Below are 13,568 nucleotides of genomic sequence, written 5' to 3'. Positions count from 1 at the left end.
TCATCTCATCTCGCCTGGTTCATTTCCCTCAGAGCGGCAACATGAGCAAATCCAACGCACTCTTAAGGAAGTCGCACATCGGCTTCAACCTTTTGTGCATTTTAAAATGGTTCGCGTGTTTCTAATTTATTCCTGTCGATGTCAGTCTTAATCATGTGATGAGTCACGCTGACGGTAAAGCATCGTCTCGCCCACAGAAGCAGCAACAGTAGTATGAGAGAATGGAGGAAGAGAATATTGAGATAATAAAGAAAGTGTTTGGAGGTACGTTAACTATAGCTACGTTTACGGAGCTTTTCTACATAAGTACAATGTGCCTCTATCCCAGATTATAAAGTTTTTTGCATGAGTGACTGATCATGTATCAGTGTACTGAGTGGAGCTGATAGCAATTATAATGGAATTGCAATGTGTTGACCAGATTAAGCCACACAGTGGTAGTGTGCACTATGGAAGCCCGTTTCCGCCAAAAAAAAAAAAAAAAATCACCAAGGAAAGTTATAATTTTTTGTTGGTAAAGTCATAATTATGAGATAGAAAGTCATAATTATGAGATAAAAAGTCATAATTGTAATAATTATCTCATATTTTTGACTTTCTTTCTCTTAATCACGACTTACTAACTCATAATTATGACTTTTTAACTCAAAATTATGACTTTCCTTCTCATAATTATGACTTTCCTTGGTGTTTTTTTTTTTTTTTTTTAGTGGCAGAAACGGGCTTCCATAGTGCACAGATTCACTGTCAGCGTCAGAACATTTTAAATCAGGTAATGTAAGTGAAAGGTATGTTCTTGTACGTGAAATTCTTCAGTCTATCCAAATGATGGGGTCTTAGGTTAGATTTATCTGGGTCTCAGCTCATGTGGGTCCAGGTGGGAATGAGCAGGCAGATAAGTTTGTAAAACAGGCCTTAAGAGCAAACATAGTAACTATAAAATGTAAAATTGCTAAATTAGAGGATAATTAAGAAAAATGTAAAACAAATAAATGATGCAGGATAAATGGGATGGGGGAACTAAGGGGAGGGTCTTTTATCGTGTGAGTTCTCAGGTTGGGATGCAGAATATGAAGAAGCAATTTTCACAAGAACAAAAATAGGACCTTCAGGATTAAATGAAATGCTGCAGTTGATGGGAAAGCATGAATCTGGAGAGTGTGAGGTCTGTCATGAAATGGAAACGGTAGAGCACATTCTGATTAGATGCATGGCCTTTGATAGGGAAATAATTTTTTTAAGAAACGGGGTGGAGAACATATAAACAATATTTGTCTGAGTATCTTAAGAGCGCTGGATATATGAATAGAATTTAGTTGAGTTCAGTAGGTTGTTTTTTTTGTAGTTTGTATTTACATTTCTTACTAAAGCTTGTGAGTCATGCAGTTGATCGTTCACAAAGTATCAGGAGGGGGCGGTAGTGCGTTAGTATTGTCCGCATCCGCCGTTAAACATTCAAAGAAGAAGAAGAACTATTTTTTTTATTATCATGTGATGTTAAATCTACACTTTCTGTTTCTGCGCTGACGTGGACTGGTTTACAGCTGTGAAATGGCAGGTTTAGGTCCAGGTTCGTTACTCTTTGTGATACTATTGGGGATGTTTATTCTCTGCAGAGCCAAATACGAGCCGAACTGGAAATCCATTGATTCCCGTCCACTGCCGGACTGGTACGACCAGGCGAAGTTTGGCATCTTCATTCACTGGGGGGTGTTTTCTGTTCCCAGCTTTGGCAGCGAATGGTTCTGGTGAGTTATTCTGGAAATAAATTAAAATACAGTGATCTGTTGTTGTCAACTGGAATAACATCTGTATAAAATAAATAGTTTTGCTTCTAATGCTTGGTGAATTTTCTTTGATTTAATTAGATTATGCTAATGTATTTATAGCTATATATATATATATATTTTTTTTTTTTGAAAGTGTCTGGAGGTACGTGAAACGTTTCCGGTATGGCTACGTTTCACATTTGACATTTTTTTTTTTCATTTTAACATATTTAACACGGCAAATTCAACCTTTAAAAATGCATATCAGACAAAAATAAACATTTTAGGGTCAGGGATTGAGTTACAGTTAGGGTTAGTGCTAAAATAAAAGGGTTAGCGGGGTAGCTAAACATAAATATGAGCTATGCGGAACTTTAAGTGATGTGTTGCACTTATCAGGTGACCTAAACTGGCCAATGAGGGGCGGTCTACGGATACGTTTAACCAGATCCGTATTGAGAGAGTTGCGACAACGGAAGTCCAAAATTCTTCACCGTCATGTGATTCACGTAAGACTGAATTTGTTCCCGGAAGTTAGTGGCGGGCCATTAGAATCCATTGATTCCTAGTGACATAACTGGGATTTTCGATAATTTGTCATCATTAACTGCATTGATTGAGAATATTCATACAGTACATCGTCATATGCATGTGTATATAAAATATGTTTATGTAATTCGTTAAATATTTTTTTTTCCTAACGTAAATTCGTATTAATAATTAGTGTAAACAGCTTACCTGCTTTTTTGACAAAGTTAAGGACATCATTAATTTGGTTTAAAAATGTGTTAATATGTATTGTATACAGGATGTATTGCTTTGAATTTTCTTTAATTTTCTTAAAAAAAAAAAAAACGGGGGTTGGGAGGTGTCATTAAAAAACACCACATCCAGACTGGACACAAAACATATTTATTATGTTCATACAAGGAGGTAAAATGTATGGCTTCCTAACTGAACTAGAGAGGAGAAAGAAATAGTTAGCCAAAGTCAGCAGGAGTAATCTAAAAATAATAATAATTAAAAAAAATCAGGAACAATAAAAAAAAATCCGTGAGGCGTCTTCATTTGCACTTCATTTGCATTTTTTCCCACAAATAACACAATTGAAAAGCTTATTGGTTGATTTAAAAAAAGAAAATATGTAGCCTATGTGGGTAGATGAAACTGTGTGAAGTAAATGCTGTTTATCTGCTATTGATTCCTTCATTTTCTAAGAAGAATTTTAAATTTATTTTCTTTTTTTTTGGACATGAAAACCACAGCAGTGTATTTCACAATGGGAAAAAAAATGATAATGATAATATAATAAAAAACGAAAATACAAAAAATGAATATAAAAATACAAATTTACTAGTTTAGCGGGGGATAATCTACTAACATGCCTTAATGCACACGTTAATGGGTTTAGATACGCTGATAGTAGTAATAATAATAATGACATCTTATCGTTCAAAAGTGCATCACAAACCGTCTAATCCGCTATAGTTCCATCGGCTACAATAGTAAATTGTTCACTTTCGGGAACAATTGTGAGACTCCATGAGCCGCCATTGCTGTAAAAAAAAAAACGAACCATTGGAGTGAACAAAGTTGTTGCAACTCTCTCTCTATATGGCTCTGCGTTTAACGTACCCGTAGCCACGGCCATATATCTATTTCTTAGGTCCATAAAGATCTGGGATCGTGTTTTCTCTTATTTTGCCTCTCTCCATCGTTATAGTCAATTCATATAAAATTATCCGGTTGCAGCCAAATATATATATATGTATATGTAGAAAATAAATTTACAAACGGGAAAACCAAAAACGTGTCTGATCTTAAAAAAAAAAAAAACGATCAGAAAAAACAACTGTAAGAAAATGGTAATAGAATTACTTAATACATTAAAGAAAAAAATCACAACATAAAATAACAATGAAAATAAAATAATAATTTAAAGGAACAAGTTAATTTACAATAACAAACTGGAAACTAGGTAATCTTGTTATCTTAAAAACAAAATGTATTCCTTTTCTTGTAAAACTGAACAATAAAACTAATTAATAGTTTATTAATTAATGGATGAGGCTTCTAAGTTCCAACCACGACTATATTCCCTTTCTGTTCCTGTATGGCAGTGTTTCTCAAATGGGGGTATGCAATGGCACTACATGGGGTACTTGCGAGAGAAAGAGAGTGGACGATTAACAAATAAAGAATTTAAAATGTGGGGTTTTATTATTTTTATTTTTAGTTAAAAATCATAACAATAACAATAATGATGATGATGGAAACGATCTTGACACGAATATGAACAATATAAGAGTCAGTGTTGGTCCCACACCAGGCAGGAGATGACCAGAAATGATGAAAACTATAAAAAATAAATCCATTCAACAGGCACGAAATACTGTTTTATTCCACTTATTTACAAAATTAGATTCTTTAAAATGTGTGTTATCACTCATGAATTCCATCATTATGTTCTATTGATTTTTCATAGTATTCTGAGCAACATGTTGTAGTTGGACACAGGGGGTGCTTGGATTCAAAAGTAAGAGAAAGGGGGTACTTAAGCCAATAAACAAAAAAGAAAGTTAGAGAATCCCTGCTGTATGGTGTGTGTTTTGTGTTTCAGGTGGTATTGGCAAGGAAAAAAACTAAAGCCGTATGTTGACTTCATGCAAAGGAATTATCCTCCAGAGTTTCAGTATCAGGACTTTGCTCCACAATTTACAGCTGAGTTCTTCGATGCCAAAGAATGGACGGACATCTTTGTGGCATCAGGAGCAAAGTACATCGTCCTGACCACCAAACACCACGAGGGTGTGTGAGGAATGATATATTTATTTATTTTTATTTCTATTTTTTGAAAAAAAAATATAGGTTTGAGCTCTGTCCGTCCGTGCGTCCATCCGTACGTCCATCAAGGTGTCAATACCTTGATGGAGTTCGAAAATGAGAAGTGCGCAAATATTTTTTCCGGAGTTCTTGCCCTTTTTTCGTTTTATTTTTTACTCTGATCAAGAGATTTTCAAAGGGGACAGCTTTTCTTAGAAACCGTTTAAGATAGTTAGTAATTTTATATTCTGATGTGATAATATTTTCTTATGTATACATCTAAGTTCTTAGATTTAGAACATTTAGGAAAAGGTTGTGAGTTATAATGACAACCAATCTGGCGGGGATATTGATGACTCTAATTGTTATTGCATTTAGCAACTGAAAATTGCCAAATACATTGGTACCGTAGGAGTTCTTATTATTTTTCTTCCGCAACTCCTTTATCATGGAATTCCTCCTAGACTATTAATGCAGCACTGGCACGTATGTCATCTCATAGGGGCAATGTCAAGGATGTGCAGTCGACCTTTTTTGGAGCCAAAATGCCAAGGTCAGGGTCGTGTCAAAATGTGCCATATCTCCACGAATATTTAGTGTACAAATTTGATGCTTACAATTATGAAAGGCTCATCTCAGGTGGAGTATTTTATTTAATTTGACCGAAGCTGTACAGCCTACCAGTAAAATATCAGTAGGGGTCAAAATTCATGACGTCGCCAAAAAAAATCCCTATAACTTGGCTACAAATTGAGATACAGTGATCAGACTGGTACCATTGAAAAACATTTTTGTTATTCAATGGTACAAGGTCATATTTAAGGTCAAGGACAGTATTCTCTTTTTCCTACACTATTACTTTCAATTTAAAAGAACAACATAAAGGGACATTACTCAACAACAAAATACACACAAGATGTCTTTCACATGAACAATTCTATTTGGCAATTTTTTCAAATTGCCAAATACGTATTTGTCTTGCGAATACAGGTCTTGCCTAGTTGTTGTTATTATTAGATTTTTTGTCATGTTGTTGATGTAATGATGATTTTACTGATGATTTTAATTGATTTTACTGATGATTTTAAATGTTCTTATTGATTTAAATGTTCTTATTGATTTTAAACAATTGAATGTTTTATCATGTAAAGCACATTGAGTTGCCTTGAGTATGAAATGCGCTATATAAATAAATTTGCCTTGCCTTGCCTTGCCTATTATTATTATTATTATTATTATTTTCATTATTAATAATAACAAATACATTCACAAATAAACAAAAATAAATGTGTGTGGTTATAGAAGGTGTCGTTCTAAGTTTTACCTACGTCCCACATCCCAGCCAGAGTGTGTGTGAGGAATGATTAATTAGCTTCTACAGGTGTTTTTTGTTATTGCCTGTTACACCTGAGCAGTTTTCAGTGATGCTCCATTTGTTTTTTGTTGTTTGGTTTTTTTAGGTTTTACACTTTGGGGCTCCAAAAACTCCTGGAACTGGAACTCAGTGGACATTGGACCAAAGCGAGACCTGGTGGGAGAAATGACAGACGCGCTCCGTGCTCATAGCAGTCTACGCCTTGGGTTGTACCACTCTCTGTTTGAGTGGTTTAACCCACTTTATGAACAGGATGCCCACAATGCCTTCCGCACCAACTACTTCACCTCCACTAAGACTCTGCCTGAGCTCTATGAGCTCGTAGTCCGATATAAACCGGAGGTTCTGTGGTCTGATGGTGATGGAAATGCTCCAGATACGTACTGGAACAGCACTGGGTTCTTAGCCTGGCTCTACAATGACAGGTGAGATTAGAACCAAAGGACGTTCTATGGCTCCAGTCCTGAACTCAATAATGCAGTGTTTTTCAACCTCGGGGTCGTGACCCCACGTGGTGTCGCCCAGAATTCAAATGAGGTAGCCTGAAATGTTTAGTTATTGATGAAAAAAAATATCACTATTTAAAATCATATTTTTGCAATTAAAAAAAAAAGTTGTCTTTTTCAAATTAAAACACCATACACAATCTCATACCACTGTATTCTATACGTTCACTTCCTCAAATATACATGTAGTTAAAAAATACAATATGAAGATTAAATAAGTAATTACTTAATTAAATAACAGTAAAAATGAAAATTAAATTTTTGTAATTTAAGAAAAAATATTGTTTTTCAAATAAAAATTAAAACATCAGACACAGTCTCAAAAAAATTATTCTATAATTTAACTTCCTCAAATATATATCTATTTAAAAAAATACAGTATAAAATTGGAATAATTAAATAGTCAATTAAATAACAATGAAAATTAAAATTATAATTTTAAATACTATTTTTGAAATTAAAACACCATATGCATTATCAAACAACTGTACTGTATAATTTTACTTCCTCAAATATAAATGTAGTTTAAAAAATGCTGTATAAAAATTAAATAGTTAATAAATAACAATGAAAATGAAAATTATGTTTTTGTAATAAAAAACAATTCTTTTTCAAATTAAAACACCATAAACAATTAATTATCCTCAAATATGAATGTAGTTTTAAAAAAAAATGCTGTATAAAATGTCATAGTTGATAATTAATTAAAAAAAATAATATATATATATATATGTATGTATAAAATAAAGATTGTGGCCGACCCCTCCCACCCCGGTCATAAACTGTTTCAATCTCTCCCTTCTGGAAGGAGGTTTCGGTCCATCAGGACCAGAACGTCCAGACACAAAAACAGCTTCTTTCCCTCTGCCACCATCCACATGAACATACCTCCAGTCACCCACTGCTGCTTCATGTCATTACAGCCCAGTCCGAGACACAGTGGTGACAAACGACCGTTGGGGTTTGGGCTCCAGTTGCAAACACGGTGGGTATTATACGTGTTATGATCGCTTCCAGCCAGGACACCTGCTCAAACACAAGTGGGAGAACTGCATGACCATCGACTCAAGGTCCTGGGGTTACAGACGTAACGCTCCACTCAGCGACTTCCTCACCATCCAGCAACTTATAGCTGTGAGCACAACATTCTACTCAAACACAGAAAATCACAACTAACTTAAGTTTTCCATTCAATAAAATTTTTTGCTACATTACTCTAGTTTCTGCTACTTCTCCATTTAAATGAATTTCTGAACATTTTTTCTCCACTTTCTAGACATTTTCTTCCACATTTAAACCCTTTTCACACTTAATGTTGCATATGTTGACCCATTATTATCACTTTTAACCTCTTTTCATCATATTTCATGCTTATTTTTTTGCCAATTTAACCATATTTGCATTTGTCGTACCCATTATTTTCCAATTTAAACTAATTGTTCCTACCAATTTTGCAATATTGACACTTTGAATGCTTTTTAGCACTTTTTCTGTCTGTTTTTGGCCACTCTAGTTTGCAACTTTTAACAAATTTCTGTGGTTTTGAAAAATCCCATTGAAAAGTTTGAGAAGCCATGTGTCAAACAGCCATGCCTGCCACCTACTGGGCATTCCATTGTACTACAACGACAGACTAAAATAATAGAGGAAAGGCTTTGTTTTGGCAGAAGGTGGAAGTGACTCAGACAGAATAAGTGGAAAAGGTTGTTTATTATTTAATTAATAAAGTTTTTAATTTACAGCAATATTATAATGTCTATTATTTGATTTATGAAAGTTTTTTAAAGGTACAGTATGTAGTCGGGGGGTCCATTGCCTAGCGTATGTTATAGCAATTAAAAAAAGAAAAATTGTTAAACACATTTAAAAAAGAATAGATTTGGACATTTTTTGGATCGATATGGTAATCACGCTGTGAAATATTGCGATATATTGCATCATTTATTGTCTTACACCCTTAGTATGGAGGATTAATTTCTTTCTATTTTTGTGTTGCTATATGCTAATATCTGTCTTTTATAAAATAATGTAATGAAAGCAAATACGTTCTTGTAGAATTGAAATGAACCCACTTGTTTCATTGTGTGTGTTTTCAGACTCTGGTGGAGACGGTGTCGTGTGGAGGAAATTTGCTGATGAACGTGGGCCCGACACATGACGGGAGGATCACTCCCATCTTTGAGGAGCGTCTGAGGCAGATGGGAAGCTGGCTGAAGGTGAACGGGGAGGCCATCTACAACACAACTGCATGGAGGGCTCAGAATGACAGCACGCTTCCAAACATGTGGTGGGTGTTTGTTTATGAACCTAAACCCTTCTGTCCACTTTCTCTCTTTGCCTTGTAGTCTAAGTCAGGGATGGGATGAACAACTATCACAGCGAGGGCCACAAAAATGTTATTGTATCCGATCCAAGGGCCACATGATCAACATTCATGTCAGCATTTAGAATAAAGACCAATCAGAGCATTAACACAGGAGGAAAAGGGTTTTTGTCTTGCCTGTGGTTTTGATCTTTTTTTTTTGTTTTTATTTACGTGTTTTAAGGGTCATTTGTTTGTTTTTGTTAGTTTTTTGTGTGTTCTTGTTTTGATTTAGTGTGTTTTCTGTAATTTTCTGCATTTTTGTTGTCATTTTGTGCATTTTTTGGGGTCACTTTCTGTTTTTTCCTCCCCCGCCAGAAAGTGTGAAGGGGGATAAAGGTTTGAGATCCGTCCGTCCGTCCCAGTTAAAGGGAACAGTGTTTGGCTTCAGGGTATCAATACCTTGATGGAGTTCGAAAATGAGAAGGGCGCAATAATTTTTTCCGGAGTTATTGCCCATGTTCTGTTTTCTTTTACTCTGTTTGAGGTATCTTCAAAGGGGACAGCTTTTCTTAGAAACCGTTAATAATTTCATATTCTGATGTGATAATATTTTCTTATGTATACATTTAAGTTCTTAGATTTAGGACATTTAGGAAAATGTTGTGAGTTATAATGACAACCAATCTGGCAGGGATGTTGATGACTGTCTTGTTGTTGTTGTTGTTTTCTGTATTTTTCTGTCATTTTGTGTAATTTTGTTGACAATTTGTGTGTTTTTGGTTCTATTCTATATGTTTTGTGTATTTTTGTAGTCATTTTGTTTAAGTGGTTGTTGTGTCTGTCTTTGTTGTCTGTTTTTTGTGTATTTGGGGAATTGTTTGTGTACTTTCCTGAGTTATTTTGTGTATTATGTTGGGCTAAATATTCCTTCCAACTTTTTGAATTACAGATTTTGGGGATTTGCTTTGGGGGGTTGTAAAAAATTTGGCCACATGTGGCCCCCGGGCCACCAGTTGCCTATGTCTGATCCAAGCCACGAAGTTTCCTTTTGTGTTCTAAAGTTAAGTTGAATTTGTTTTTGGAAATCCTATAATGCAGTCCACCTCATACACAGATTTGGTTTTGAATTTTGAGGAGAAGTTTATTTGTACAGGTTATTTCTTTCTTTTTAATGGACAGTTTTGTATTGTGCAGCAAGAATTTTGTAAAATTGACCTGGAATGCAGTTGTTAGTCGAGGAAAAACCTCCTCTTTGAATGTTGCCAGCATATTTTGAGCAGATATTTTTGTTTAACCCACAGGTACACTTTCAGACCACAGGAAAATGCTGTGTTTGCCATTTTACTGGATCTGCCAAATAGTGGATGGATAACACTGAGTGAACCAGTGGGTACACCAGCTAAGACTCAGGTAAGACAAAAGATTCACAACAACCAAAAATGTAATGTGTGAGAAAATGTCAGTATTTGTCTACACGGCACAGGGACAATGTAGTGGATTTGAGTCAAATATGTGAAATCACTGAAATGTATATATTTAGGAATAATGCAATTATTTCCAGAGTTGATTCTGAAGAACAAATAATGATTATAATGTTGAGGTTAATAAAGTCACCCTCAAAACAGTGACTTGTGCTGGTAAAGCACTTTTCTTGATGTCATGATTCCTTTTTGTTAAAAAAAAATGAAAAAAAAAAGAAACTGGTTTCAAAGAAAATATCAGTGCAAAGAATTCGCAAAAATCACTCTTTAGAGCCTTGGTTCCCAAAGTGGGGTACGGGTACCCCCGGGGTCCGCAAATTCACATGAAGAATGAATAATAATGCATTGTCACAAATGATACATTAGCCGATGTCAGACTACCCATTGTGACAGAGAAACACTCTCATCAAAAAAAAATTGCCTTACCGATTTACATTCCTTACATATTATTATACTGTTTATTATACACCATTTTTTGACAGGATAGGTAAAATTCAGAGACAAACTTCACTATAGGACTACGTTGTATGTGACATTACGTCAGTGGTTCCCAACCTTTTTTTTTTTTTTTACTTTTTCACTTTTACTGCTTTTTCATTTGTGGACTAGCGGTCTGTCCTGAACCTCTAACTGTCTCAACATTGGTTTCCCAAATTAAAAAAAAAATCTATTTTATTTTTCAGAAATTCCAGTGGACCCCACATGGGGTCCCGACCCCAAGCTTGAAAAACACTGATTTAGTGACTCCTGAATAGATTTATTTCTATAGTTTGTATTATTTCCGGTCATCTCACACCATTATTTGTTCATTTTCCACTCTTTCTCTCAAGTACCCCCTGTGGTGCCGTCGTGTACGCCTAGGGGTACATGTACCCCCATTTGAGAAACACTGAGTTTGGGAACACCTGCTTGTAGAACTTAAAATAAACTTACAATATGATAATAACATGTTTTTCTTTAAGGTGGAACTCCTTGGTTATGGGTCACTGCAGTGGGAGACTGGGAAGCCCAGTGGGTTGCGGGTTCTCATTCCCCAGCTGTCCTTCAACCAGATGCCTTGCCAGTGGGCCTGGGCACTCAGACTGACTGGTGCCACTTAAAGGGAAAGAAAGTAACAGAGCTCACGCTGTGCATTGGTTTGAATGTCTGAACATTGTTTGAATCTGTGATGTGAGTACGACACTGAATAGATATTCTAAAAGTTGCACTATGACACATTATAAACCTTCATGACATGTAATGATGAAGTTTTATATTTTTGCTCAAGAAGATACTTTTGCTGTTATATTTGGGATGTTATCATGAATTATGATGGGTCAATGCAAAATAACTAGTGCTAATGAACTGTGATGCACTGTTTAGATCAAAATATTATATTTTACCTATAGTCAAGGACAAGCCACAGCAAGCCTAAATAATGTTTACAAGTTTTGAAAATAATCTTTATACATGTTTTATGTGATTTTTGTGTGTGGGTCAAATAAAGAGGTTTAAAAGTGTCTGTGTGGTTTGTCCATGTTAACAGGACACTACAAACAATCACATACATTTATTCAACACATTTTTTCTTATTGGAAAATAGTCATTTATTTCCACCACAGTCATAGCAGAGGTAAACTACACTATATGGACAGAATAATTCAAAATAAGTGCAATGACCTTATTTGGGAACCATATATATACTATATAAAATAGAAAAAACTATGACATTACTATTGGAAAAGTACTTGTAAGAGATGATGTTACTACATGATGTATATCAGTTCTCAAACTTTTTTGGCTCAAGTTCTCTTATCTTTCTCTTATTTTTTCCCCTTATGTCCAACTACAACATTTTGCTCAGAACACTTTGAAAAATCAACTATAGAGCATAATGATGGATGAATAAGTGATAAAACATGTTTTAAAGAATCTAATTTTATAAATAAGTGGAAAGAAACAGTATTTAGTGCCTCTGAAAAGATTTATTTCTATAATTTATATATATATATAATTTACTGTCTTCTTCCTCCTGATTTGGGACCATGACTGATCTTTGTATTTTCAGCTCGTGTTCTAATCCAGATTATTTCCATCGTCATTTTGTGTTTTGTAGTGTGTCTTTGTTGATTTTGTGTATTTTCTTGTCTGTTCTTTTTATTATTCACTATTTTCTCTTATTTTGTGTGTTTTGGTTGTAGTTTTTTGTGCGTTTTTATTTAATTGATTCTCTCCGGTGTGTGTTTTTGGTGTCGTTATGTTTGTTTTCTGTTATTTTCGTGTTTTGTTGTGATCTTGTGTATTTTACTCTCATTTTGTGTCTTTTTTGTTGTCGTTTTGTGTATTGCTGGTAATAATAAGGGTGAATAAATAATGTTCTCTCTCAATGTGTGTTTTTTGTATTATTTTGTTGTTGTTGGTCTGTTTTTTTTTGTTTGTTTTTTTATAATTTAGTACATTTTTCACATGAACTGGATCCGCCTTCAGTTCCGATTCTACTTCCACCTGAGAGCCACTAGGTGGCAGTAACACCCGAAGTACAAGGTTTTGTATTTCCTTTCTTTGTTTTTATTTATTTTTTTGTTTTTAATGTAATAATGACAACTACATTAACAAAATGTACAAATAATGAAATGAATTAAAACAATTCAGTACATAGGTATCATTGGCAATAAAGAACTAAAAACAACTATTAAAAATGAATTCAGAGGTCACTCAAAAGACAAATTTTAACAGCAGGTTTAAAGTGGACAAAAGTTTTTATTTCACTCATTTATTTATTTTTACTCATTTGGAAAATGTGAAATGCATGGCTTAGTTTTTGAATATCTACATTTGTGAATACATTTTTTTTTTTTTACTAAAAGTGTTTGTTTTTTTTTAATTAAAAAAAAAAAAAAAAAATACTTTTATTTCATCAGACATATAATTTTTCCAAAAATACACAAAAGGACAACACATTTAATTACAAAAACATAAAGTAACAACAAAAACGCCTAAAATGAGAGGAAAATGTACAAAAGTTTTACAAACACACAAAAATGTTTCCAAAAGACATACAAAAAAAACCAAAACAAAACAAAAGAGAAAAATATTTTGGTGTTTTTTAAAATCCCCTTTTACCACCTTTTCCATAATTTTTTGGAAGTTTTAACAAATTTTAACTGTGATTAAAACAAGGAATTAGGCTACATCTTTAAGATGAATATATACTATGGCACAAATAATAATACTAGTAATTTTTCTAAGACACTTATGTCATGTTTTTGCTTAGAAAGCCAACCCTCCTATATCTGACCATAAAGAAACAGATAAACTCTTTTGCAGACA

At 34.1% G+C, this 13,568-nt stretch overlaps 1 protein-coding gene across 2 annotated transcripts; it reads left to right on the top strand.

The window, feature by feature from the left end:
• The first annotated feature begins 78 nt into the window (after positions 1 to 78).
• Positions 79 to 11,758, top strand: LOC114456531 (plasma alpha-L-fucosidase-like). Of its 2 annotated transcripts, XM_028438370.1 has the most exons (8): positions 79 to 264; positions 1,617 to 1,748; positions 4,390 to 4,577; positions 6,053 to 6,392; positions 7,397 to 7,607; positions 8,570 to 8,760; positions 10,080 to 10,188; positions 11,222 to 11,758. In XM_028438370.1, exons 3-8 carry the CDS (start codon positions 4,433 to 4,435, stop codon positions 11,357 to 11,359), a joined length of 1,134 nt encoding a protein of 377 aa, XP_028294171.1. In that variant the 5' UTR covers positions 79 to 264; positions 1,617 to 1,748; positions 4,390 to 4,432; the 3' UTR covers positions 11,360 to 11,758. The 2 variants fall into 2 exon arrangements, with proteins under 2 accessions (XP_028294171.1, XP_028294170.1); XM_028438369.1 differs by lacking the exon at positions 79 to 264 and having other exon boundaries at positions 1,470 to 1,748.
• The last annotated feature ends 1,810 nt before the right edge of the window (positions 11,759 to 13,568 follow it).

This window comes from Gouania willdenowi, chromosome 22 (genome assembly GCF_900634775.1).
Source record: "Gouania willdenowi chromosome 22, fGouWil2.1, whole genome shotgun sequence".
Classification (NCBI taxonomy): Eukaryota; Metazoa; Chordata; class Actinopteri; order Blenniiformes; family Gobiesocidae; genus Gouania; species Gouania willdenowi.
Note: the sequence above shows the minus strand (reverse complement) of the source record. Positions and strands in the feature narration are given on the sequence as shown.